The 27,460-nt window shown below is 43.0% G+C and overlaps 1 protein-coding gene across 1 annotated transcript in view; it reads left to right on the plus strand.

The window, feature by feature from the left end:
- PCP4 (Purkinje cell protein 4) overlaps positions 1 to 27,032 on the plus strand; it is a 45,962-nt gene extending 18,930 nt beyond the window's left edge. The window contains exons 2-3 of the mRNA XM_007667205.3: positions 1,880 to 1,931; positions 26,633 to 27,032. Coding sequence (XP_007665395.1) covers positions 1,880 to 1,931; positions 26,633 to 26,760 — 180 coding nt within the window. The 3' untranslated portion in view covers positions 26,761 to 27,032. The remainder of the gene's footprint in view (positions 1 to 1,879; positions 1,932 to 26,632) is intronic.
- Positions 27,033 to 27,460: the final 428 nt, after the last annotated feature.

A 27,460-nucleotide genomic window follows, 5' to 3' on the forward strand; every position in this document is an offset into this window, starting at 1 on the left:
CTGAAGCAAATTATCCCAGTATCACTGGGGAAGATGGTAACCTTAGACAGAAAGATAAATAGAATCAAGATGGATGAAATAAAGGTCAGTGGCATTTTACTGAGTGCTTACTCTGCGCAGAACACTGTACTAAGTGCATGAACTGTACAAAATTCTGCAGTAAAACACTCGTTTAATACCTCAATATGCTAAACTCAATCAGCAATATTTATTGAGTGCTAACTGCAAGAAGAGCACTGTATCAAGTACTTGGGAGAGTAAGTTAGACCTAGTAGATGCAATCCCTGCCCCCAAGGAGCTTGTAATCTAGTGAGGAAGACAGATAATAAAATAATTTATAGAGAGGAGGAAGAAAGAAAAATGAATATGAAAAGGAGTTTAGAGATTAAATAATACAGTTCATAAGATTTCCAAGACAATGTTGCAAGTGGTTGTGAGTTCACAAGTACATAGATAGTCCACAAATGCCAAAATAGTAGTGGGTGAGGGAGAGATGCGTCTTTTGGGGAGCAGCAGAGAAAAAAATCTGGTTCTCTTTCGTGAATTTGGGAAGAAATTGAATTATTTGGTTTGGCCGAGGGTTGGGGGAAGAACAAAAAATAAAAGTTCAGGGAGTGATAACATTTGTTTGGAATATCAAAACAGGATGTCCACATGTACTTCTGTGTTTCTAAATTCCATTGTAAGACCTAGCCTTTCTTTGATTCTGACCAATCGTACAGATGTTCTCTGATTGCGAGATTCACAGACAGCCCCTGTAAAACTCTTGGCTAACTAAGACCCAAAGCAGTAAGAGACTTTATAGAGGCAGTGCTGGGAAATCCCAAGAACGGTGCCTTCCCAACTGCTGAGGCCCCACTTCTCAATAAAGCTTGATGTCATTTTGAATCTGCACTAAGCTGCATCATTTTAGTGATTTCAGATATGCTTCACAATTGATTAAAATCTGGGCTTTGGACTAGAGCATCTGTTTTACTCAGTTAATCTCTATTTAGAGGATTTCACTCAAGTCATTTAGAGACAGAGGTTTATGAGATGAAGGAAAAATTTAAAATTCCAATTAATCTTAGAACTTTGTCAGAATTTAAAATGGTGAGTTCAGTCAGTCAATCAGATGTATTTACTGAGCGCTTACTATATGCAGAACACTGTACTAAGCGCATTGGAGAGTGCAATTAAACAGAATTAGCAGGCATGTTCCCTGCCTATAATGAGTTTGCAGGCTGGAGTTGGTGATTGTTTTGTGCCTGGGTTCTTTTAGTCTGCCATGATAACTTTTTGATTTGAAGATCCATCAGAAATCTCAGTTGATATCAGCTTTCCCCCTGACTGACAAAGAAGTCCTACTGAAAAGAAATTTTAGTACAAATGGCTTTTTTCCTCTCTTACAGACACATTTGCTTTGCTGTTAGTTCTGTTTTGAAGAATGGTATTCAGTGTCTGAATGATGTCAATGTTAAAAGACATAAGGATTCTGGGTATATCTGATCTGCACTTGAAGTCCATTACTTTGTTCTATTCAGTCTTGAAACTCTGCCCACCTTTATTCATTTGAAAACACCCAGGAAGGAAATAGGCTCTTCTGAGTCTTTCATTAAGCACTCAAAAAAAGTTTGAATATTAGGGAACTTGGGGAGTTCGATTCTTGAAATTCTTTTTCTTGACCTGATACTTCCGTTAGTCTTCCACTGTCTGAACCTAAAGCCTTCAACAGGTGGCTAATTTTAACTGCTCTGTTACAGAGGAGATGCTATCAGAGCAAAAAAAGCAAAGGGAAAAGAGTGCCCTTGTTGGAATATTGTACTTTAAAAAATATTGTTCTACAATAACAAGATGGGAAACTGCCAACGATAACTTTGTATTCTTTTCACCCTTGCAGCGACAAGGAGCGGGTGCAACCAATGGAAAAGACAAGACATCTGGTGAGAATGGTAAGATGATATTTTATTTTGTATTGGAAGAAACCAGCAAAATTTAGTTTTCAAAAATCCACTAGCATGAAGCAGGTATTATCATGACTTGCAGTTATTTCTGCTTTCTATATTTTCAAGTTTTTAGCTTCAAGAAATTTGGGCATCTGGATAGGAGAACTGGAGGTCTGGAACCCCCAGATGACTGAAATAAAAATTAAATGCCACAAATGGGGTTCTTTGTTTTTGGGCCAGATGGCTTAGGAAACATAAAAAAATAAAAACCAATGTAGGGCTAACCTGAGAGGTCTTTGTTTTTGGGCCAGATGGCTTAGGAAACATAAAAAAATAAAAACCAATGTAGGGCTAACCTGAGAGGCGAGGCAGTCTCTCATGGGACTAAACACTGTATGCTATGCTTTAAAACTGTTCAACAAGATTGACAATTTTAACCTATTTTTAAAAAAGAGAGGGAGGTAGCAATAACATCATTCATTTGGGGTGAACAATGAACAGACAAAAATCGAGGAGACAGAGGTGGTCCAGGAGAGTGTCCTTCACTTCACCTCACCAAACCACCGTTAAGACCCACCAGTATCTCTGCCTTGAGCTTCTGTTGCCATATGAAGGAAGGTGAGTTTCATCAAAACTCATTTCTAAATCAGAGATATCTATTGAGCGCTTACTCTGTGCAGTCAATCAATTATTGGTATTCATTGAGCACTTCCTGTGTGCAGACCACCTGTACTAAGTGCTTGGGAGAGTACAGTAGAGTTGGAAAACACGACCCCTGCTTTACAATCCAGCTGGGGAGAGAGATGCTGAAATAAATTACAGGTAGGGTAAAAGCAACCAAGTTTAAAGGTAGGCATATAAGTGTGTGGGAGAAGTGGGAAGGCACTGGAGGGGTATAGTTTTAAGTGCATAGATAACAAAAGAGGGAGGGAAATAAGGGGAGGAAATGAGAGAGAGAGAGAGAGAGAGAGAGAGAGAGAGAGAGAGAGAGAGAGAGAGAGAAGAGACAAGGCTTGCTTCCTAGAGATATGATTTCAGTTGGGCTTTGGATCTGGGGAGAGCAGAAGTCTGTTGGATGTGTAGGGGGAGTGAGATCCAGGCAGGAGGGAGGGTGTGACCAAGTAGTCAGAGTCCTTCTTCTGAACAGCCGAGAAAGGGCTTTTGGGGGCATTTCAGGACCAAAAATCCATTGTAAAATTCCTGCTCATAGGAGCTTCTATTATTGTACTGCAGACACCCAAGGACTGGAGAACTCCTGGGGAAGGAAGGGTGAGGGTAATCAAATAACTGCAACCTATTGAAAGTGAACATGGATTCATCCATTCACTCATTCATTCTTGAGATATTTTTTACCTCACTGATTTTCATCATTCTTCAGGTTGCATGTGTCAGTTCATTGGATGTTACTTTTATTCTCAGCATTTTTCCATCCCAGTGCTCTGTTCTACCCCATGACTTCTGTCTAGCTTGTGATTGGGACCTGTCTTGTTTCTCTCAAATAATCTCTGATGGCTAACTGTGATTGGCTACTAGACTTCAGTGGAAACTGTGCTTTGTCTGTTTAGGGATAGGAAGGATCACAGATATGTGGAAAATTTAGGCTGAATGCAAGGCAATTAAGATGGAGTCTTGGGAAGTACTAGGAAAAAAACTCTTTCCTGGAGGAAGGATGGAAAATGACAGATTAAGTTATCTGACCTTATTCTCTGAGGAATAGAGTTCAGAATATAAGGCATTATTACCAGCAGCATGTTTTATTCCTTATATTACCAGGTAGTCACTAATATGTGCTCATTTTAATAATAACTTTGTACTTTTGCCTCCAAAATAACTGAGGAACACTATTAGGTGGACTAGATGAAAGGAAGTTTTTTCTTGGAATTGAAGTGCTGGACTATTCATCCTTAAAACCTCATGATTAACAGACACTCTTATGTTGAAATCCAAACTCTATCATTAAATTTGACCAAAATTCTAATTATTTTACAATGGGACTAAAAATACCCATGGCAATCCCTGATGTAGAAATGTTTCATTTCTATTCATATCAATAGAAGTTGCCTACACAGCCCGAAGTGTACTCAGTATACAAGTATGTCGTATAATGTAGCACAATGCTTCCTTGTTCTGGTGATGCTTAATTAATATTACAAGGAATACTTTCAAATTTCAGTTGTACCCATTGCTACTTGTTGACTTTTTAAACTTAGAGACAAAGGGCCTTACTGCCTCCTTTATTCCCGCCAGCTACTCACATCAACATTCATTCATTCAATTGTATTTACTGAGCAATTACTGAGCACTGTACTAATAATAATGTTGGTATTTGTTAAGCGCTTACTATGTGCCGAGCACTGTTCTAAGCGCTGGGGTAGACATAGGGGAATCAGGTTGTCCCACATGGGGCTCACAGTCTTAATCCCCATTTTACAGATGAGGGAACTGAGGCACAGAGAAGTTAAGTGACTTGCCCACAGTCACACAACCAACAAGTGGCAGAGCTGGGATTCGAACTCATGAGCCCTGACTCCAAAGCCTGTGCTCTTTCCACTGAGCCACGCTGCTTCTCCAAAATGTTGGTATTTGTTAAGCGCTTACTATGTGCAGAGCACTGTTCTAAGCGCTGGGGTAAACACAGGGGAATCAGGTAGTCCCACGTGGGGCTCACAGTCTTAATCCCCATTTTACAGATGAGGGAACTGAGGCACAGAGAAGTTAAGTGACTTGCCCACAGTCACACAGCTGACAAGTGGCAGAGCTGGGATTTGAACTCATGAGCCCTGACTCCAAAGCCCATGCTCTTTCCACTGCGCCACGCTGCTTCTCTACTAAGCACTTGGGAGAGTAAAATATAACATCCAAGCAAATAATGGAAATGAACTAAAGTGTGGATTTAAAGCTCAAATATTTCTTGTCATATGGTATTAAAAATGATGGTATTAAGTACTTTCTGTGTTCTAAGTCCTGGGATAATTCAAGATAGATTAGATCTAGTCCCACATGGGGCTCCCAATCTAAGAGGTGGGAATCTCATCCCCATTTTACAGAGGAAGAAACAAAAGCTCAGAGATGTTCAGTGACTTGCCCAAAGTCACACAGCAGGTCAGTGATAGAGCTGGGACTTGAACCTGGGTTGTTAGACTCCAGTTCTGTGCTGTTGTTGTGAATCCTCCCCAAGAAGAGACCCTCGAGGATCATTTTTTAAGGGCAGGGGACAGTGTTGGGAAGAAGGGGCACAAGAGCACAAGTGTGCCCTTAGTAGAGGAGGGGAGATGGTGCATGGAGGCTGGAAGGGAAGCACCATGTCTGAGGCCACGAGTCCACAGGTGTTCTCTGCTCTGAGCTCCGACCGGCCCCGCTGCATGTGCTGAATACCACCCCGGGGAAGAGCTTCCTCCAAATCCCCCATACTCTAAGACTGCATTTTCTAGAGTGATTAACAGAAGTGGTGTGGTACCAGCATAAAAGTTATTGCTGGGCTACTTCCAATCTGGGAGAAAGAGTGATGAATAATACATCTCCTCACAGAGATTGCTTTCAATTCTTGGACTCCTGTCCGAGTGAAATTGAATCTCTGAGGTTGGCAAGGGTTTCCCTCCACTTGGTGAGATGTGATCTGGGGCTTCATTATTCTAGTCTTGGGGGTGGTAGGGGTTGGGTCCAGGTATATGAATCCACCCAAGCTCAGGCAAAGAAGCTTCCTCTTCCAGAACAATCTGACTTCTTGGGCAACTCCTTAAGGTTGAACTGGCTGAAGAATAGAGGCCAAACCACAGTTTTTTTAATGGTATTTGGCAAGCATTTACTATGTGCTAGACACTATACTAAGCACTGGGGTAGATACAAGATAACCAGTTTAGACATAGTCCCTGTTGGAGGGAGGAGGATTAGATCCCTATTTTAGAGATGAGGAAGCTGAAGCACAGAGAAATTAAGTGACTTGCTTATGATCACAGAGCAGACAATTGGCAGAACTGGGTTTAGAACTCAGGTCCTCTGACTCTCTTGGCCTGTGCTCTTTCCAAAGGCCAGGCTGCTTTCCAGTTCTGCTCCTTATCACCCTTTTCAGCTCCTGTAGCCCTTGGGAGCCAGGCCCCAGGAAAGGAATGGTACTTGACCATTTTAACAGACAGTAGAGAAGCTATCTCTCATTAGGTAGGAGGATTTCTTGTTCACACCACTTGCCTGCTGAGTGATCTCGTCAGGTCACTTCATCTCTCAGTGCCTCAGTTTCGACACCTGTAAATTAGTGATAAAATACCTATTCTCCCTTCTTCTTGGATTGTGAGTCCTGTATGGGTCAAGGATTGGATCTGATATATCTTCAGTCTTCCCTGGTGTTGGGCTCATAGTAAGTGTTTAATAAATGCCATTTTTATTATTGAACCACATGGTCAAACCTTTATTTTTTGTCACCTAAATGGAATCTTTCTTTCTGGAAAGCTGTTGTTCTTAATCCTGAATCAGGTGGTGAGGAGAATAGAGGGTTTGGCGGGGGAGGGAGGTGAGGAAGAGAGAGAGAGAGATAATTGATTGAATGAGCCATGCTGTTCTTTGCACTCTCTGAGTGAGAGATCTTGACAAAGAAACCAATGTTGGCTCAACTCAGCTCAATTTGTGCAATCTGATGGGACCCCAGCTTGAAGCATCCAGGTGGAAGACAGAAAAAAGAAAGAAAACAAGAAGCAGGCATTTTAGATTCCGTTGTTATTCTGATGTCCTGTGGCACCTTGGCGTTCAGAAAGCGAAACTCCATTCCTGGTTCACTGCAGTACCAATCGACACCCCGATCCTCCTGTGGTGTCTTACCGCCCAGATCTTTCGACTCCAATCACTCTAACTCTGAAAAGGGAGCTCCGATGGGGAGAGCCAACAGGAGGCCGCACAAAGGGGAGAGAGACTGAATCAGCCTACAGCACCATAGTCAGAAATTCTCTCTAACTTTAATAGACTGCTCCTGGCAGTGGGGAGAGACAATCCCCGAACTTGATCCATCCCTAATGTGTGCACAGTTTCCCAGCCCAGTGAGTGCCTCGTCTATTGCCTGCATTTGCAGGAGAACACTGAGCCGTGGTCTGCCCAGAGGCCACCCGACATCCACCTCTGTGTTGTGAGCCCTGCTTAGAAGCTGTGCAACTCTTGGAAATGCCACAAACTCATTAAGGTTGTCAAGCTGAGAAATCAAATGATCCCGGGCTCCCCCTGGAGTCCCAGGACCCTTTGCCTCTCCCCTGCTCCCTTTTCCATAGTTGACATAAGTGGAGGTCCCTAAAGCCGGAGAGATTGGCGTACGGATAAGAATTTAAACCACTTCTGCAGGCTCTGCTACCGGCGGCCTTTCCTCCAAAGAATTAATATGCTAGCACAGGAGGTGGATACAGAGGGACAAATTCTGATATTGATCTGGAGGGAGGGAAGATGAAATTGGAATTGCATATTGGGTCTGGGCTTTGATCCGCCAGGCTCTGCAGCATCTTTAATAGAAGACAAAAGCTCATCACTTGGCCCTTCCCGGTGCTGGAACATCACGGCTCCTGCTCAACCAATGACCTTGTTCTGGGTCAAGGCTCCCGTTAGGATTAATGACTGTATTACTGTCCAGTGACATTACCAGCAATAATAGTGTTCTAGAAGGAAAAAACACAGGCCTGGGAATCAGAGGAACTGAGTTCTAATCCTGGCTCCATCAATTGCCTGCTGTGTGATCTTGGGCAGGGCACTAACTTCTCTTGGCCTCTGTTTCCTCATCTATAAATTGGGGATAAGATACCTGCTCTTCCGTCTTTGACTGAGAACCTCATGTGGGACGGGGACTAGGTCTGATCTGATTATCTTGTCTTGACACCAATGTTTAGTACTGCTCTTGACACCTAGTAATAATAATAATAATAATAATTGTGGTATTTGTTAAGGGCTTACAACGTGCCAGGCACTATACTAAGTGCAGGGGTGGAAATAAACAAATTGGTTGGATACAGTCCCTGTCCCACATGGAGCTCATAGTCTCAAACCCCATTTTACAGCTGAGGTAACTGAGCACAGAGAAGTGAGGTGATTCACCTAAGGTTAAACAGCAGAAAAATGGTGGAGCCGGGATTAGAACCCATGACCTTCAGACTCCCACGTCTGTGCTCTATCTATTATGCCATGCTGCTTTTCTAAATAAGCACATGATAAATTCTATCAGTGTCATTTTTAATAGGAATGGTTGCACAATTGAGACCCCGCTTGCATTAATCCCCAGTTTGAGCTTCTCTCATTTCCGGAACGGTTAGCTGAGCTGTTCTCTCCAGCACTGACTGCTTTTGCATAGAAACTTTTCTACACTCCATTTCCACGGAGATAACCTAAGTCTTAATTCTGTTTCCAGGCAGCCAGAGTTCCATCTACTCCCTGGAAATCAATCAATCACTCATTCAGTGATATTTACTGAGCGCTTACTATGTGCAGAGTCCTGTTCCAAGCATTTTGAGAGTACAATACAACAGAATTAGCAGAAAAGTTCCCTGCCTATAATCAACTTAAAGTCTAGATGACAGGAAGAATTGGAGTTTTGATAGGGTGGTCACACCCCACCTGGAAATGAGTGTCAAGTTTTTTTTAAGGTTGTTTGGATAGTGACTTTCTTTTGATAGAGCCTTGTGCTTGCTTTTGAACTGATGTAAATTCTCCAGCAGGCCATTGACTTCTCTCAGTCTTTTTCATTAATACAGATTGGAGATCTGATCAATTCAAATTAAATGCTAAGATTTGGCTCAATACTATGAGCCATTTAATCAAGAAATGAGAATATTCCTCTCCCAGGATGATACTCCCCAGTGAACAGGATACATTTTGTTTTTGCAAATGAATTCTCACACACAATTATTTTGGTGGGTAAGATAAGTATGAAGAAGATGGTATTGGGGCTGGGATTGCTTTCTGGGGAGTTATTTCAACTTGGGGTCAAGGGACTTGGAAAATAAAAATTTCGTGGTTGCTGCATGGCTTAGTGCATAAAGCATGGGCCTAGGAATCAAAAGGACCTGGATTCTAATCCTGGCTCCACCACCTGTCTGCTGCATGACCTGGGCATGTCACTTCATTTCTCTGAGCCCCACTTACCTCATTTACAAAATGGGGATTAAAAGTGTGAGCCCATATGGGACAGGGACTGTATCCAACCTAATTAACTTGTATCTACCTCAGTACTTAGAACAGTGCTTGGAACATAAGCGCTGAACAAGTACCATAATTATTATTATTATTTATTAAATGTTCCAACAGATCTGAGAGTAAAGCAGGCTGGAAGACCGAGCCTTGGAAGACCAAACCACTAGCCTGCAGTGTAACCTTGTTTTGAGTAAAAGTGCCCTCTTCTCCCCTTCCCCCAGAAGCTCAACTAGGAATGACTTTAAGGACAAAAAATAAATAAATCAATATTTCATTACCATACACTAGAGTTGGTGTCTTGGAGAGTATTGTGTGAGACAGTCTAATCACAACAAACCGTTGAAGGTAACAAGCCATTCTTTCTTTTCTAGTCTATATTTATACCTTTCGTCTTTGTAGCTTTAAGCTTCTTTTCAATGTCACCCAGACTAGTTTTTCCACAATTACAGGTTCCTCATTCCTTTTCACAAGATGCATTTTCCTCCTAACACTTAAAAGCGGCCCAGCCATTAACAGGGGAAATCTGAGCAGTTAGCCAGAAAAGGCTAGATTTAAATCTAATTTGTTCACTATCTTCAAAGGAAGAAAATTATTTCCCCAGTATTCATGTTTTCCTTCAGAAAGTGCTACTTTGCACCCTGCATGGAGATCAGAATGATCCACTTAAGTGCCAGACTTGACATGACATTATTTTTTGGCAACAAGCAAAAAACGAATAGATGGGGTCATGATTGCTTTCATTCTGAGGAGTCATGGAGGAAGAAAGATATTTCTGTCTTGCAACAATTCTTCTAGTAACATGGAGAGGGACCAAGAATAATGGCAAAAGCTTAATAAATGTAGTATGCAGCTTTCTAGATGAGTAAAGGCAACAGCATTGTTAACCTGCAAGTGATGATCAATCCATCAAATTTATTGAGAGCTTACTGTGTTCAGAGCACTGTATGGCCTTTGGGAGAGTAAAATACAACAGATTTGATAGACATGTTCCCTGCCCACAAGAAGCTTCCAGTCTACAGGGTTGGGCCACAGACAATAGGGGATGCAAGCTTTTGAAAGGTCAACAGAATCAACTAATACAAGCCTTCAATACTGAACTCTCCTGTCCTGCCTCTGTGCCCTTTTCCTCTTTCCTAGCGCCTCAAGATAATGTAATAAAATGAAATCTTCTAAAAGTATTGGTATGAGATCAAGAAAAAAGTTGCCCAACTTTTCTAGATATTCAGTAAAACCACTGACCTAGAACACTCCAACCCTCTTATTATTAGGTCCTAGAATAGGAGCTGCCAGGACTTACAAAAAGATTGGCCACACACATTCAGAAGTTCAGTGTGCCACTGCTTTGGCATGTATTCATTCATTCATTCAATCTCATTTTTTGAGCACTTACTGTGTGCAGAGCACTTGGGAGGATACAATAGAGTTGGTAGGCACACTCCTTGTCGTCTAGGAGCTTACAATCTAGTGCCTGCTTCAGGATAGTTGGGAAAAGGGGCATAATGATTTAAAGTTTTGCCTGCTTTCTTGTCTCCTCGATGCACAATTTTGCTTCTAGCGTGACAAACAAAATTCTGGGCCATTGGGTCACAAATGGACACATTGGCCAACTCCCCATAAGTTAGATGACTGCCTCTAGTTCCATAAACAGGCCAACAGCTTCACTCAACAAGACAGCAACATGTGACTTTGGATACTGGATTTAGCTCATGGAAAAAGATTTTTTAAAGCAGTCCATCCACATTATTTATTTACTCAACTCTTCCAGGTCTCTGGTCAGCCTCATTTTGTGAAGTATTCTGGGAAGGTTTTCAGATTTGTTTAAAAAAGATGAGGCCCTCTGCTTTTCGACAGCAATTAATCTGCCTGTGTGAATGACATTAGCTACACGGATGGTCTCCTCAAGGGAGGAAAAGAGATGGAAAACGACTTATTTCTGGGAGCGACCCAGTGTCCATATTCCAGTAAAAAGTCTCCTTTGACCACAAAGATGAAAAGGTGGGCCTTTATAATGCTGAAAAAGATGAAGGAGCAAATTTTCTTTCATGTGGGATCCCCTCCAACTTTCTCTACTTGGATTTAGAACAGATCCTCAAATTTCTGGGGCTGCAATTTCATCTCATTAAAATAATCTTCAGAGAAATAATTTTCTTCCCCTTGAATAAAAATAAAATAAAGAAAAGCTCAACTCTTCCCCTTTACTCCCCCAGAAAAGATTAGAACTATTTTCTTGCAAGAACTTGAAACCCTATAAGGAGCACATTCTGCATTTATGAACTCTTATGAAGATAATGTTTTGAAGAAAGGAAAAAAATGAGGGTGAAGGAGCCAGTCTAGTTTTCACGCTCTCTGGCTTGAAGGAGCAGGGTGTACAGTGTTAAACAATTGTGAAATTGAAAATGCAATTATATAGAATCCCTGTATCTCCCAGCCTATCTTTAAAGAAGTGTTTGCTAAAAAACCAGTGTGTGTCTTGCTTTTTTGGCCTTCCATCACTGTCATTAATCCCACTAATTTTTATAACAGCTTGTGCTAAGTGTTACCCTATTATCTTTCACAGTTTTTCTTCCACTTCTATCTTGCTGTTCCATTTCTTCTATCTTGTCATTATCATCATCGTCCCTGATGAACAAGAGTGCTAATTATTTGCATATCTCAGGATTCAATTTAGCTAGAAAGCCTTTTTTTTAAATTAAGTTTCCCTTGAAATTCACCTACATTTAAAAGAAGGGAAACCCATTTTGAGAAACACAGCTCTGAAGAAACTAGTACTATATTTAAGAAAAAACTAGTTAGTTTTTAAATCCCTCTCCCCAATGTCATGTTGTCTCTTCCCTCCTTTCCAACACGCTTGAAGTGATGAGAAGAGTTATCTTTCCATGTACCCTAACCTGCTCATCCCATAGCAGTCCAGAGCCAGATAGACAAACCTTCAACTTTTACATAGACCAGATATCCCAGGTCAGGGAGTAAGGGAGGAGCAATTCAGATGACAGTGACATGGCCTTCATTATTTTGTATATGGGAACATTTCTGCCTGTGATTTATGACTCTGAGAAATGAAAGGTTACTGCTATTTTTGTGCCTGGCACGTAGCTTCAACAAAATTTCGAACAAGCGTTCTTCCTCCTGCAAGATTCTGCCTCTTCTAGATTCAGATGACAATTAGACATTAAGGTATGATAGCAGTAGTCTTATAATATAGTAGATCCTGTCTACTCAGGCTTCAACTTTACATTATGCAGTAAAACTTCTTAGAATATTTGTCTTTTGAATAAAAGTTTCCCTGTTACCATTGATTGATTGATGTTACCAGAAGAAACCCTCCCTAATTCACCTTTAAACAGGAAGGCCACACTTCTCAGAATTCACAAACAACCCAGAGGACTCCACCCCTTCCAAATGGCCTCTTTTCATCTTCCCTTTAAGAGACTGCTGGGCATATCTAAGCAAGCAAAATACCAGTATAAGACCAGTGCCTTGGATTCTGGGGTCCCACTCTTACAGAACGACTCCCGTAATTCCCTAGAACAATTAAGCCAGGCATTGTTCCCTGTTTTCCATTTCCACATTATGTTTCAGGATCATTATTTCTGGTTTAGGGCTTGACCAGGCTGTAGGATTTCTGCATTTCAATTCACACTAGAACTTTCTTGTTGTATCCTTCCTGTATACTCTTGTCAGAATTCAGTTTCTCATTCCTCTGGAAGAGACGCTTCCAGTTGTAATAAGCAATGGAGCTCTTTTCAGGCACCAAGTTCAGCCAATGATGCCAGGTGCAAACAGCAAATGAAAAGCGTGGAAGTTTTCTAGAACAAGATGATTCATCATCCAGATAAATGCAAGAATAGATTGCCTAAAGTGAGCGGGTTTTTTTTCATCTCATTTTGAAACATCAAGGCTTCTGAGGAAATAAATATATCTTGTTCAGTGGCAGATACTAATCACAATTAAAGCCATGTGTCTGTATTAGCTGCCAATGCTATACTTTGATTTATTTCCAACCTCATTTCTCTCTGCTGTGAAATCAGTGATGAAGCTGTTAAGTTGGGCTGGGTAGATTTTCCACGGGAATCCTCAATAGGTTGGATTAAAGGAGGATTTGAACATCAGAACTGGCATTCAATGTCAGTGAGCATTTCTAAGAGGAGTTCCTAAATCGTGCCTGTCCCTTTAAATATGTAATGTCAATTAATCAATCAATGGTATTGATTTGGTTTACTTTATTATTTTAATGTCTATCACCACTCTGGACTATAAACTCACTGTGGGCAGGGAACGTGTCTACCTTCTCTGTTATTGTGTACTCTCCCAAGTGCTTAGTACAGTGCTCAGCACACAATAAGCACTCAATAAATATGATTGATTGATACTCATTGTGTACTTACTGTGAATAAAGCACTCTATTAAGTGATTGGAAGAGTACAATACAATACAGTTGGAGACCCGATCTCTGTCTACCGAGAGCTCACAGTCTAGAGAGGGAGATCGACGTTAAAATGATGAAATAAACGAAATTCTCTGGGGAGAATTTCTCTTTTGAAGAAACAAGCAAACATGGCAGATAGTGGACACGTTCACTGGCTTGAGAAAAATAGGGAAATTCTTCTAGCAGGCATTTTTGAGGGGATTTAGAAGTTGAGACAAGGATTTTTCTTAGGTGCGGGATAAGGCTCATATTCTTTATGGTTGTGTGGGTATGCACTCCCATAACCTAGAGCAAGGAAAGGAGTGAGATATCTGAGATGGAATGGCTTGTAAGTCCGATGATTCCCTGTCAGGTGAAGAATGGATCCCTGTCAGAGGTTCTATCTGGCTCCAAGGGGAATAGCTCAAGCAGTGGCCTGTCTCCATCTCTGCCAGAGAGGGTCCCTCCCTCCAGTAAGCCTCAGAGTATTCAGTCAATTATATTTACTGAGCACTTATGGTGTGCAGAGCACTGAACTAAACACTTGGGAGAGTGTTTAGATACATTCCCTGCCCGTAATGGACCTAAAGCCTAGAGAGAGTGAAAAATTTTTTCCTAACATTTCAGCTAGGTGGATTTCTACCCTACTCTCCCAATTTTCTTCCCATTACTCTTATGTTTTCTTTGTTTTTGTTAAGGGCTTACTGTGTGCCAGACACTGTACTACGCACTGGGGTAGATATGAGCTAATCAAGTTGGACATAGTCCATATCCCACATGGGGCTCACAGTCTTATTCCCCATTTTACAGATGAGGTAACTGAGGCAGAGAGAAGTGAAGTGACTACTTGCCCAAGGTCACAAAGGAGACAAGTGGTGGAGCTGGAATTAGAACCCAGGCCCGTACTCTATCCACTAGGCCATGCTACTTCTCAGTAGTTAATGCTTCCTTGAGGGACTGGATCCAAAACTGCCCTTTTCCTTTTTACATGTTAAAGTAAAAATTAAATTTTAAGATTTTGATACAGGCTGAAATATCCCCATTTCTTCTTCTAGAAAACTGAATTTTCATATCGAAATTTTAATTTCTGGGAAAAAGTGGATTCTTTTCTCTACTCTAAATTTTGTCCAGGTCCACACCCTTTGGTATTGTTTGGTGAATCTGGGAAGGAGCCAGAATACTGTTTCATTTTAAATCTAAGATAATGACTCTTTAGGCAAATGGAGATGCTTTTCTTAACTGTAGTATTTGATAAGCATTTACTATGTGCCCAGCACTGTTTCCTGGAAGTGGCAAAAAACAAGTCCTCGTGGGACAGGGACTTTGTCTGGTATGATTATCTGGTATGTGACTACCCCATGCTTAGTAGGTAGTAAGTGCTTAAGAAATACAATTTAAAGTAAAGAATAATAGTCATCAGCCATTTCCGACAGATTGAGGCATCAAACCACCTGCTTAAGCTGCTATTTTCAGAAATCGAGAGTCCCCACGGGCCCTTTGCCTGAAACCTCACTGTGGCTCTTGCACAGGATATCTAGGTAACTGATTACTGCTGTCAGGGGCTCCCTATGTGTTGGAAACCTGTTTCTAGGACTCAGCTATGAATTGGCTACAAAGAGGCCGAATCTGGAAAGGGCCAGGTTTTATTTTGGAAACGTTTCTTCTAGAGGAAAATTCCTCCTTTCAACGACAATCAGAGTCAAGCATCAAGCATACCTAATCTCCGATGACAAGTTGGGTGAGGGGAACAGAGCAGTGTGGCCTACTGAAAAGAGCACAAGACCTAGAGATAATAGAACTGGTTCTAATCTCAGCTCTGCCACTGAACTGCTGGATGACTTCGGGTAAGTCACTGAACCTTGCTCTGGGCCTCAGTGTATTCATCTGTAAAATGGGGGATTAGATACCTGCTCCCCCTGTCTCTTAAATTGTGATCCTTATGTGAGGTAGGGACTGTATCTGTTCTGATTATCTTATCTTTGCCCCATGCTTAGCCCATAGTAAGTGCTTAATAGAAATAATTTAAAGAAAAGAATGAATAATAGTGTGGTGTTTGTTAAATGCTTATTATGTGCCAAACACTGGGCTAAGCACTGGGGTAGAAAAAAAGATAATAAGGCCAGAAACAGTCCCTGTCCCACAAGGGCCTCACAGTCTAAGTAAGATGGAGAATGGGTATTTAATCCATTAAAATTAAATTAAATTAAATTAAATATCCCCATTTTACCAGATGAGGAAACTGAGCACAGGGAAGTTGTGACTTATGGACTTAGGGGCTTACTACATCTCAAGCACTGTACTAAGTGCTGGGGTAGATACAAGTTAATCAGTGAGACACAGCCCCTGTCCCTCATTGGGCTCACAGTATAAGTAAAATTGTGGTATTTGTTAAACACTTACTATGTGCCAAGGACTGTTCTAAGTGCTGGGGGATACAAGGTGATCAGGTTGTCCCACGTGGGGCTCACAGTTTTAATCCCCATTTTACAGATGAGGTAACTGAGGCACAGAGAAGTTGTGACTTGCCTAAAGTCATCCAGCTGGCAAGTGGCGGAGCCGGGATTAGAACCCACGACCTCTGACTCCCAAGCCCGGGCTCTTTCCACTGAGCCACACTGCTTCTCTGAGAGAACAGCTATTGGATCCCCGTTTTACAGATAAGGAAACTGAGGTGCAGAGAAGTTAAGTGACTTGCCCAAGTTTGCACGGCAGGCTAGTGGCAGAGTTGGGATTAGAACTCAGATCCTCTGACTGGCAGGCCCATGTTCCTTCCAGTAGGTCAGCTAAATCTTCTATTGCGTGTCTCAAGAATTTGGTACAGTACACTGCACTCAGTAGGTGCTCAATAAGTACCATTACTCCTACCCCTGAGTCCATTCTACCTGCCACCGTGGCCTTCTCTGTGCCGTCTCACCATCCCAACACTGTTTCCTCTATTTCCCCAAGGTGAATGGAGGTTCAAGCCCCACTCTGGTCCTGATTTGGGCGGGGGAGCGGGGTGGCGCGTCATCACCTAAGACAGAGGGGGCTCTGCCTTGTAGAGAGAGTTTATGGCATTAATGGAAATTCAGTCTGCAAATTCAAAATGATTGAGGTTCTACTGCAGCAGTAAATCCCCTGTATCATCATCACCACCATCATCTACGGCCACTACTGTTAGCTAGCTGAGTCAGACTCTGTGAGGGCCATTAGGGCACATTCTTGCAAATGGATTTTGCAAATTCCTATCAAATTGATGTTAGTTTTGCCCCAGGCCGACTGAGCCACAGACCAGCTGCCCAAGCAAATACTGTAAAAAGCATCATTCCTTCTCGGAAACTCATCTTAATTATTGTCAAAAAATGTAACTTTGCCTGGGGGGGGGTGGGGGGGGCTTTATTCCCTCTGAAGCCACAAAGGCCCTGGCAAGAGAAGGTCATCTTTAGCTGCATAAGCACCATCTCAAAGAAGTCCCAAAGACACAAGATCTGACCCCATTGTACATTTGCGGGGAAGCAATTTCCCCAGTGACAAAAGGTCTTGAAGTCACGATATGTAGTGTCAAATATATGAGATGGCGGAGGAGGAAAAGGGAGAGAGAGAGAGAGAGAGAGTGTGTGTGGGTGTGTATGAGAGAGACACACACAGGGTCAATTTCTGAATCCTAGAGAAACTTCTGAGTTGAGCAGGGCAAAGCTTTTATGGAAGCTGCTGTGATCATCTTTCCTTTTTCTATGGTATTTGTTAAGCCCTTACTATGAGCCAGGCACTGTTCTAAGTGCTGGGGTAGATGCAAAGTAATCAGGTTGGATACAGTCCATGTCCCACATGGAGCTCACAGTCTTATTCCCCATTTTCAGATGAGATAACTGAGGCAAAAGGAAGTTAAGTGACTTGCCCAAGGTCACACAGGAGGCAAGAGGTGGAGTGGGGATTACAACCCAGGCCTTTCTGATTCCCAGACCTGTGCTCTATCCACTAGGCCATGGTGCTTCGTGCTCTGGGATCTTTCAATCAATTAGTTGGGGATCATCATGTAGTTCTGCATGTGGAACTTCTGTCTGAATCGAGATAGATCATACTCAGGCCCTACCCCATAGCCTAAGTTGTAGGAAGAGCAAATATCCCCATTTTACAGATAAGGAAACTGCGGCACTGAGCACTTAAGCACATACTCAACATCACATAGCAGGCCAGGGGCCTAGAACCAAATGCCTTAACTCTCAATCCAATGCTCTTTCCATTAATCACTCAGTCAATGGTATTTATTGAGTACTTTCTGTATGCAGAGCCCTGTACTAAGCACTTGAGCACTGTGCTAAGCACTTGGACTACATTGCCTGTTTTTGTGGCTTTGAACTTTGGTTGGCATTAGGTTAGAACTGATAAATGAATCTTATGTCACACTAGCCCAGATCGATACCAGCCAGTGAAAGAATAATGATCATAATGATGGCATTTATTAAGCATTTATTACTTGCTATAAGCTAGGGTATATATAATCGGATCATAGTAATTCTACCAACTCTGTTATATTGTACTCTCCCAAGTGATTAGTACAGTGCTCTGCACTCCAAAAGCATTCAATAAATACAATTGATTGGATCAGCCATGGCCTCTGTTCTATTTGGCACTCACAAGTCTAAGAGATTGAGAGAGGCATTTTACCATTTAGGAGACTGAGGCACAGAGAGATAAAGTTACTTACTCAGGGCCACACAGCAGGGCAGGGCTGAGCTGTACCTAAAACCCAGGTCTCCCAACTCTGTGCTCTTGCTACTAAGGAATGCTCTCACCCAAGATGACATGTAGTCTTTAAGCACAGAAAGGGAATAATCAGGTTAGTTGGATTAGAGAGAAGGGCCTGACTAGGTCATGTAAGAGCAGCTGATCAGTTATAGGAGCCATTGAAAAAAAAAATCCAAGGACATTTAAAAACGTCAGCCAGAGTTTAAACTAAGTAGGGGGAGAGAAGTTAGAAAACCATGTTTAGTCAAGGATGACATTATGGAAACAAAGACACTAGGCTGGAAATCCCTTGAGGGAAAGGGATTGTGTCTTCTAACTCTATTGTACCTTTCCAAAACCTGTAGTTCTGTGTTCTGCAACCAGCAGGCCCACAAAAGGTACTACTGGGAGGATCGACAAACCTGTTGTGCAGGATTACCTTCTGTCAAATACCGACCATCACGTCATGGTGGTTTCTACCCTCACTGCCGTTGACCTGCAACATGGAAATACTTGACCAGTCACTGACCTCTTACGAGAACCTTGGGAATTCTAGACACAGTTTCTCCCAACCCTCTCTCCTCCTGAGCCTCTAATCTTTTTATGTGTGTTCCATTTGCTTCAGCTTTGACTCTTCCCTTTTTAAGTGAAGCTTTTTTTAATTATGAGGTTGTCAGGGAAAACTTCCACCCAATGGACTCAATCTGGTTTTCCTATTAATTAGGCTAATTGACACAGGCTTTAATACATTTCATAATTATGATTGCAAGTGATTTAACAAAATTGTGAACCTTTTAAAAAGTCTTTTATCAGGGAGGGTGACGTTTCCACTGATTTAACCTTGCACTCCACTTCTTTTAAATTTCAGAGGTTCAAAAAAAATTAAGGAAGTGAGCAAGAGGCAGGACATGGGGCTTCAGAAAGATTCAGGGGAAGGCTGATGAAACAAGATCATGGAAAGAGAGGAGATGAACGCTGTTGGCGTGAAAGATACAGAAGAAGGAAGGAGATGGTGTTATAAATAGGTCTCAGGGCAGCAGCTGGTGGCTATTGTTTCCCTCCAGGGGGCCGAGAGGTAGAAGCCAAAGAGATGAGAATGGGTCAGGGTTACCCTGCGTGGCCCATGCCTGGATCTGAAAGGGGTCTGGAGTGGTTTCAGATCTCTCTGCCCAACTCCATGTTTCTGCAGGCCTGAGGGACCGAGACTAACTCAAACTCCGTGGTCCATGGAGATTGGGTCGTCAGCACAGCATAGTCTCTTGGGGGCATGGGATACACCCCCACAGCTGTTCAGCCAAAATGACCCCCACCCTAAACCTCTGGGATAGTGAATTGCCACCCTGTTGCATCCAGGTTGGCAAAGGGACATCCAATATTTTCAAGTGCCCTTATTAGCCACTCGAGTAATAAGTATCCTAGTACCTAGTATACCCCATCCCCTAGTAGAGAAGCAGCGTGGCCTAGTGGAGAGAGCACGGGCCTTGGAGTCAGAAGGATCTGGGTTCTAATGCTGACTCTGCCACTTACCTGCTGGGTGACCTTGAGCAAGTCATACAACTTCTCTATGCTTCAATTACCTCATCAGTAAAATGGGGATGAATAAAATGGGGATGAGGATGTGAGGTCCATATGGGACAGGGACTGTGTCCGACCTGATAAGTTTGTATCTACCCTAGCATTTAGTGTGGTGCCTGGAACATAGTAAGTGCTTAACAAATACCATAACAAAGAGTATTTCTGGGATCCCACAGAGGGTTGCCAGTGTCCTCTCAGCTTGAGAGTGGAAATGAATGTTTGTGAATAGGGGGGAGTGTGTGGAAGTGGGTTGGAGGTTTGGGGAAGAAGTGTGTGGTCCTGATGACACCCAAGAATAACGGACCCCTTATGCTGATCCCTCTCTCCCACACTATAGCACTGCTCAGGGGACAATCCAATGGAAAACCAGACTGCACAGTAGGGATATGGAAAAGAGAGGGAGGAGGGAGAGGATGAAGAGGAATGGGAAACAGAAACAGATTTAGAGAAAAGGAGAGACATAAAAAAGGGTAGCCCCTGTGAATGGAACTGCCCACAGTGGGGCAGGGGAAGTGCTAAACTGAGGAGAGTGAGGGAGGCAGCAGATGTGAGTGAGCTCACATTTTGTTATGAGAAGGAAAGGGGGAAATGGGCTATAATACATCTCTTATAAGTCTCTCTCTCTCTCTTTCTCTCTCACGCATGTTCTTTTCTTCCTGTGTTTCTCTCCTATGTGTCTCTCCCTTTACCTGTCTTCCCGTTTCCCTCAGTCTCTCAGCATAGGGCTTTTTCTTCTCTATCTCTCTTCTGCTTGTTCTCCCCACAACTCCTGGACCACCAACTCTCCTTCCATGGAAGCCCTGACTTCACAGAACCCACTTTCCAATTTTCCACTGTGATAATGATAATAATAGTAGTAATAGTATTAATAATAATAATAATAACTGTTAGGGCTTATATGTGCCAAGCACTGTATTAACACCAACTAGGGTAGACACAAGATCAGGTCATACACAGTGACATGGGACTCACAGTCTAAGTAAGAGGGAGGACAGGTATTTATGCCCCATTTTACAAATGGGGAGTCAGAAGGACCTGGATTCTAATCCTAGTTCCACTACTTGTCTGCTATGTGACCTTGGGCAAGTCACTTAATTTTTCTGAGCCTCAGTTACCTCATCAGTAAAATGGGGATAAGACCTGTGGAGCCCCATGTAGACACTGACTGTAACCAACCTGATTCATTTTTCTCTACCTCTCCCAGTGCTTAGTACAGTGCCCGGTACATAGTAAGTGCAAAACAAACACCATAAAAAACCAACAATAACAACCACAAAAAAGAGGTAACTGAGGCCCAGAAGTTAAGTGGCATACACAAGGTCTGACGACAGGCAGTTGGCAGAGCCAATTAGAACACCAGGTCCTGTTACTCTCAAAGTTGTGTTCTTTCCACTAGGCCACACCGCTTATCTATTATAGAAAATTTGAAGAAGAGGAAAAAATAGGCAGGGGGGAGTTCAATTTAAGAAAAAAGTTTCTAACAAGGCTGTTGAGTTTTAAATGTTATGGAAATGTAAATTTTGAACAGAGGAATAAGAGCATATGCAAAGAAACAGTCAGCATGAGAAAAAAACATGGGGTAAAGGTAAAACAGCTCTTATGTTGCTCTTTCTGGATTTTGGCAATATTTGGAGTCAGTAAATCGACCCTTGACAAATGGATTTGTGTAGCTCCAAAAGCAGAGAGCATGCGGTTTTGTGTAGCCCACCTGCTCTCATCGGGTGGCCTACGAATTGGGCAAGGCTTACCCAGAGAAGCAGGTAGCCAGGGTAATTGCCCCAGGCTCTTAGTCAAGAGAAATCTAGTATCCATCTCCTCTGCCTGATTATAAGTTGACTCAGGACAAGGTTCATGTCAGTTAACTTCAGTGTATTCTCCCAAGTTCTTAGTACAGTGCTCAAAGTAGGCCAGTCCCCTCTCTACCTCCACCGTTCTTCAGGCTGGCCAATTCCATCAATCAGTGTTGTTTATTAAGGGCTTTCTGTGTGCAGACCCCTGTATCAAGGGCTTGGGAGAGTCCAACGCAACAGAGTTGGTAGACACAATCCCTACCCCGTGAGCCCAATTGGGGGCAGGGATTTTCTCTCTTTATTGCTCTACTGTACTTTCCAAGTGCTTAGTAAAGTGCTCTGCACACAGTAAGCACTCAATATGACTGAATGAGTGAAAAGGAGCAGCTCAAGCAGGGGATGCCACCAGGAAACAGTGTGCATTCTGGGCCTCGGGGAGGGAGACATCAGCACAGCGCCTTCCCTGATGCCAAATTGCTGCTGGAACCTCCAGACCTTCTGGGATAATGTAGTCGCTCAGCAAGAAACTTTGTCCCCAAGGACACTTTGGTGTGGAAGTTGAGGGGCAGGGGGTGGAGGGGTGTCACTCACTCCCTCCTCTCTAGCAACTTCACTTCACAGTGTCACCTCTAGCACCCCAGCCATCACTGGCCAGGTTTAGTTCCTCCTTTGGACAGTCAGGGTCTTCAACTGCTTACTCTGTGCCAAACACTGACCTAAGCTCTGGGGTAGATATGGATCAGACCCAGTACCCGTCTAAGGGAGAAACAGCATTTCATCCCCTTTTTACAGTTGAGGAAACTGAGGCCCAGAGAAGTGACGTGACTTGCCCAAGGTGACACAGCAGATAAGTGGCAGAGCAGGGATTAGAAGCCAGGTCTCCTGACTCCCAGGCCTATAGTCTTTCCCACAGGGTTCACCGCTTCTAACTGACCATGACTCTGTCGGCCAAATTCACTTTCCTGTGCCTCCATTCAGAATGCCTAGCTTCTAGAGCGAAGGGACCATTGTGCCCTGGATAAAGCTTCAGGACCCAGAAAGCCTCCTGGCTGGTGGGCCGAAAGTAGAAAGAAGTTGGAATTCTATTTTCATTTTTGAGGGAGTACAAAAAAAAGGATGAAGGGAGTGTTGCTGCTTTGTCCCCTTGGCACCTGACTGGGCTCATTAATCTCCACCGCTTAGAAAAGTCTTGGAAAATTGCATTTCCCTGCACCATCGGCCCTCAGTCGATTTGCAGACACAACAGGCACAGGCGAGAAATCCCACTGAGCTTGCGTATTGACTTGTTAGAATTCCAGGCTTCTGCCCAGCAATGGAGCAACGACCTGCAAAGCTAATGAATAGCCAGCAGAAAAGGACACCGTGCCCTTTCTCACTCCTACTTCTAGCCTTTGAGAGGATTTACTAATTGCCATTGTTTTTCCTTGCTGCTCAACAATAAAAGGTTGCTGGGTGCCCGTTTTTATTTTGAACTGTTGTTATCAGTGAGGGAAATGACCTTTTCTTCCACATTGGCAGCTTTGTGTTTGAATTCCTCCTGGTCCCATTTGAGGCTTAAAGGAATAAGCTTAGGTAACTTTCTTAAGCTCAAACCTTCTCCTCCCTTTCTTCCTCTCTGTTTTCCTCCCTCTCCCTTTCATTATAGTATTTGTTAAGCACTACTATCTGTCAAACACTCTTCTAAGTGCTGGGGTATATAGCTCAGGGGTAAAGCATATGCTTCCCATGTATGAGGCCCTGGGTTCAATCCCTGGCATCTCTACTTTATCCCCCCCTCTAGACTGTAAGCTCGCTGTGGGCAGGGAATGTGTCTGTTTACTGATGTTGCATTGTACTTTCCCAAGCACTTAGTACAGTGCTCTGCACACAGTAAGCACTCAATAAAAAAATTGAATGAATGAATGAATGAATGATACAAATTAATTAGATTGAACACAGTCCCTATCCCGCAAGGGGCTCACAGTCTAAATAGGAGGGAGGACAGGAGAACTGAGGCACAGAGAAGTTAAGTGACTTGTCCAAGGTCACACAGCAAGCAATTGGTAGAGCCAGGATTGTCCTCAGACTGCCAGGCCCATGTTTTTTGCATTAGGCCATGCTGCTTCTCACTCTCTCCTTCTTGCCCACTCTCTCCCCCTCTTTCTCTCTCTTCTTTCCCTCTTTTTCTTTCCCCCCCTTTCCAACTCTCTCTTTCTTATCTCCAGAAAGCCAGAGCCGTGATAGCTGTCTTCAGTGAGTCCATTTAGCTTCCCATGAAAGCATATATGTTAGCATTCACTGGCTGTTGGAGAGTCTCTAGAGTTCATGAGCTTGGGAAACAGAGTTGAGGAGAGGCATAAAGAACAGAAATTTCAGGGTCAATCCTCCGAGCTGCAAAAGCATAACTGACAGCTGTTAATTCTTCATAAGGGAAGATTTTGGAAAATGTAGGTTAGTTACAAGAAATCCAATGTTACAATACATGATTCAAAGGGCACCACTGTTATTAGATCTTGGAGCATTTTTAAGTTTAGGGCTTTTTTATGCTGAGATATGGGGCTTAATGCTGACTTTGTTAATTTAGCAAACTCCCACTCAGGTCAATTAAACCTTAATTTACTGCTTAGTCTCTAAATTTTGATTGTCAGCTTCAGGTTAAGAGTGGCAATTTATTCCTATGGGGTGAATTTTTAACATACAGGACTAACTATTTGATATTTGTTTTAAAAACGGTTAAAGACTAACATCCAAGGGAGAGCATTTACCTTGTCCAACTAAAAGAGAAGTGGAGAAGCAGTGTTGAAGAGTGGAAAGAACCCGAGCCTGGGAGTCAGAGGACTTGGATTCTAAACCCAGCTCTGACATTTGATTGCTGTGTGTACCTGGGCAAGTGACTTAAATTCTCTGGGTCTCAGTTACCTCATCTGTAAAATGGGGATTTAGACTGAGCCCAATATAGGACAGGGACTGTGTGTAACCGGATTCTCCCCCTCTAGATTATAAACTCGTTGTGGGAAGGGAACATATCTACCAACTCTGTTATACTGTGCCCTCCCAAGCATTTAGTACAGTGCTATGCACAAAGTAAGCACTCAATAAATATGATTATCTTTGGGGCATATTAGATACAGAAAAAGTGCAGAGAGCCATGTCAAGTCAAAATAAATCAGTGGTGTTTATTGAACATTTACTATGTGCAAAGCACATTATTAAATTCTTGGGAGAGTACAGTACAGTTGATAGGCATATTCTCTACATGGACCTTTCAGAAGGATTTGACTTCATCAGAAGTGTTGGGCTCTGGCAGCTCCTAAGCAAATTTGATTCCCCTGGGAAATTTCTCAGGATGTAAGACTGCCCTTTGATGATAAAGCAAGCCACATCAGTTCCTTTCCCCATCACCAATGGAGTAGAGCATGGTTGAATTCAGTCAGGTTCAACCTATTCTACACCGTGTTCAGTCTGCTTGAGGGCAACACTATAAGGAACAAAGACGCTGGGATTTGAATGCTAACCTGACCCTCTGGCCTAGTAGAAAGAGATCAGCCCCGGGAGTCAGAAGACCAGGGTTCTAAATGTGGCTTTCCCATCTGCTTGCTGTGTGACCTAGGGCAAGTTGCTTTACTTCTCTGGGCCTCAGTTGCAGTGTTGGAAAAAAAGTTGTACACGTGCACGTGGGAGCGGACACCAGGTGCTCTTGATACGGGATTGAGCAAGAATGCAATCCCCTCCTTTTAGGAGACTCTCCTCATGTACATGAGGGATTCCAGGTAGTCCTGGGTGTGAAAGATGCCTTCTCCTTCAGAGCGACAGCAACAGGGAAAACCTCCAGGATCTACAGTGGTGGTAGTGGTGGAGTGAGGGTGATTGGGACCCAAGTGTCACATTCATTGTCTAAATTCAAATGCCTTTTCAGAAGCATCTGTTGTACTTTCCCAATCGTTTAGTACAGTGCACTGCACTCCGTGGGTGCTCAATAAATACCGATATTACTACCACTATTATGACTTCAGCTCGTATGACCAGCCACGTGCCTTCCCTTCTCAAATTCTACAGACCACACTGAAAAATCCCCCTGATAAAACACACACACACACACACACACACCCACACCCCCCTTCCCTCCCTCCCTTCTCTCTCCCCACAGAAGACACCTCGAGGAATTCAAAATGTGTCAGGAATTGGTGAATCGCTATTTTAATCCTTGAAGTAAGCAGCAAGAAACGATTGTTTAAATATTAGCATTGAAAGATCAGAATTTGCCAATATCATAAATGAGGAAAAAGAATCAATAAGTCACTTGTGGCTTGGAATATTAGTTTTAGATATAATTAAGAAATTGATTTTTTGCACCCATTTTTTACTGCCTCATTATATCCTTCCAAGATATACAGAATTTTCTGCACCGCCATTTGTCATACGCCAGAATAATGTTTCTGGTTCCTTACATTACAAGTTAAAAAAAAGATTAATCAGGTATTTAGAAGGCACTTCCTAGGTGCAGCCGCATTTCAAAACCTCATATAGAACTGGCCTTGTCTTCCAAATCAAACCTAATATTTCACATCTGTGAACGTCAATCTGAATTACCAATGGAAAGGTGATTCTAAAAAATAAAAAAATTATTTTGGTGACAAAGGTAGGAACCTTGTCCCAAGTTCAGAGAAGCCGAATGGCCTAATGGATAGAACATGGGCCTGGGAATCAAAGGACCTGGATTCTAATTCCAGCTCTGCGATTTGTCTGCTGGGTAACCTTGGGCAAGTCATTTAACTACTTTGGGCCTCATCTTTAAAATGGAGATTCTGTGCCTGTGCCCCTTCCTACTTAGTGAGCCCATGAGGGACAGAGACCGCGTCCAGCCTGATGATCGATCATCTACTCCAGCACTTAGTTCAGGGCCTGGCACTTAGTAAGTGGTTAAGAATTACCATCATCCTCATCTTTCTGCAGAACGAGCGAGGTCACGGCTCCAAGGTAATGAACACTTCTGCCCTCCACCTGCCACGGGGCAGTGGGCAAACTTCCACCTCTATTCCTGGTTTCCCTTCCACATTCAGCTCAGTCCTCTCTTTTTTTGTTGGTTTCTCCCGAGACAGATGGGCAGAAGAAAGTTCCCGAGGACTTCGACATCGACATGGACGCGCCAGAGACAGAGCGTGCAGCCGTGGCCATTCAGTCCCAGTTCAGAAAATTCCAGAAGAAAAAGGCAGGCTCCCAGTCTTAGTGCTCTCTCTACCTCAGAGTCTACTCCCAACACACAGAATTCCGCCATCCCGTTAGAAAATTAAAAAAAACCAACGATCCCCACCCAAACATAACTGACAGACCTAAAATGCATGTACAGAAGCTCGTGATATTTATAACCCTGCAGGAAGGTGTGAAACAAATGAGCCCGTGAGTGGTTTAATCTCTGTGTTTAGTTCCAGACCCCTTCCTTCTGTAACCGCCTATTTTACTTGATGTTGTAATAAACCGGAGCTAAAATGAGTAATTAAATTGTGTGCCTTCATCTGTCTTTTTATATTAATCCTTGAAGTTCCCCGACGACACAAACGACTCCAGTCCAGATGCCTCTTTTCCTCTCCACTTATAGCCAGGAGCCAGAGTGCCATACCTTCTGTTGTGAGCATTTCATTGAGGGAGGAAAGACCAATTGTCAGTCTCACTTGTCTCATTTGGAGAATGCCAGCAGCCAGGCGGCTCCAGAAACCCATTCTTTTCCCATAACAAGGTCGAGGTGAGGAACTCCCTGAATTCAGCTTTCACTTAAGCTCCCACCTTTTGCTCTGGGGTGCCCACATATGATGAGATGGTCACTGTCACGGGTTTCTGCAGGGGAACCGGAAAGCACCGTTTGAAGTTTGGTTTGGTTCATTCAATCGTATTACTGAGCGCTTACTGTGTGCAGAGCACTGGACTAAGCG

This window comes from Ornithorhynchus anatinus, chromosome 18 (assembly GCF_004115215.2).
Source record: "Ornithorhynchus anatinus isolate Pmale09 chromosome 18, mOrnAna1.pri.v4, whole genome shotgun sequence".
Classification (NCBI taxonomy): Eukaryota; Metazoa; Chordata; class Mammalia; order Monotremata; family Ornithorhynchidae; genus Ornithorhynchus; species Ornithorhynchus anatinus.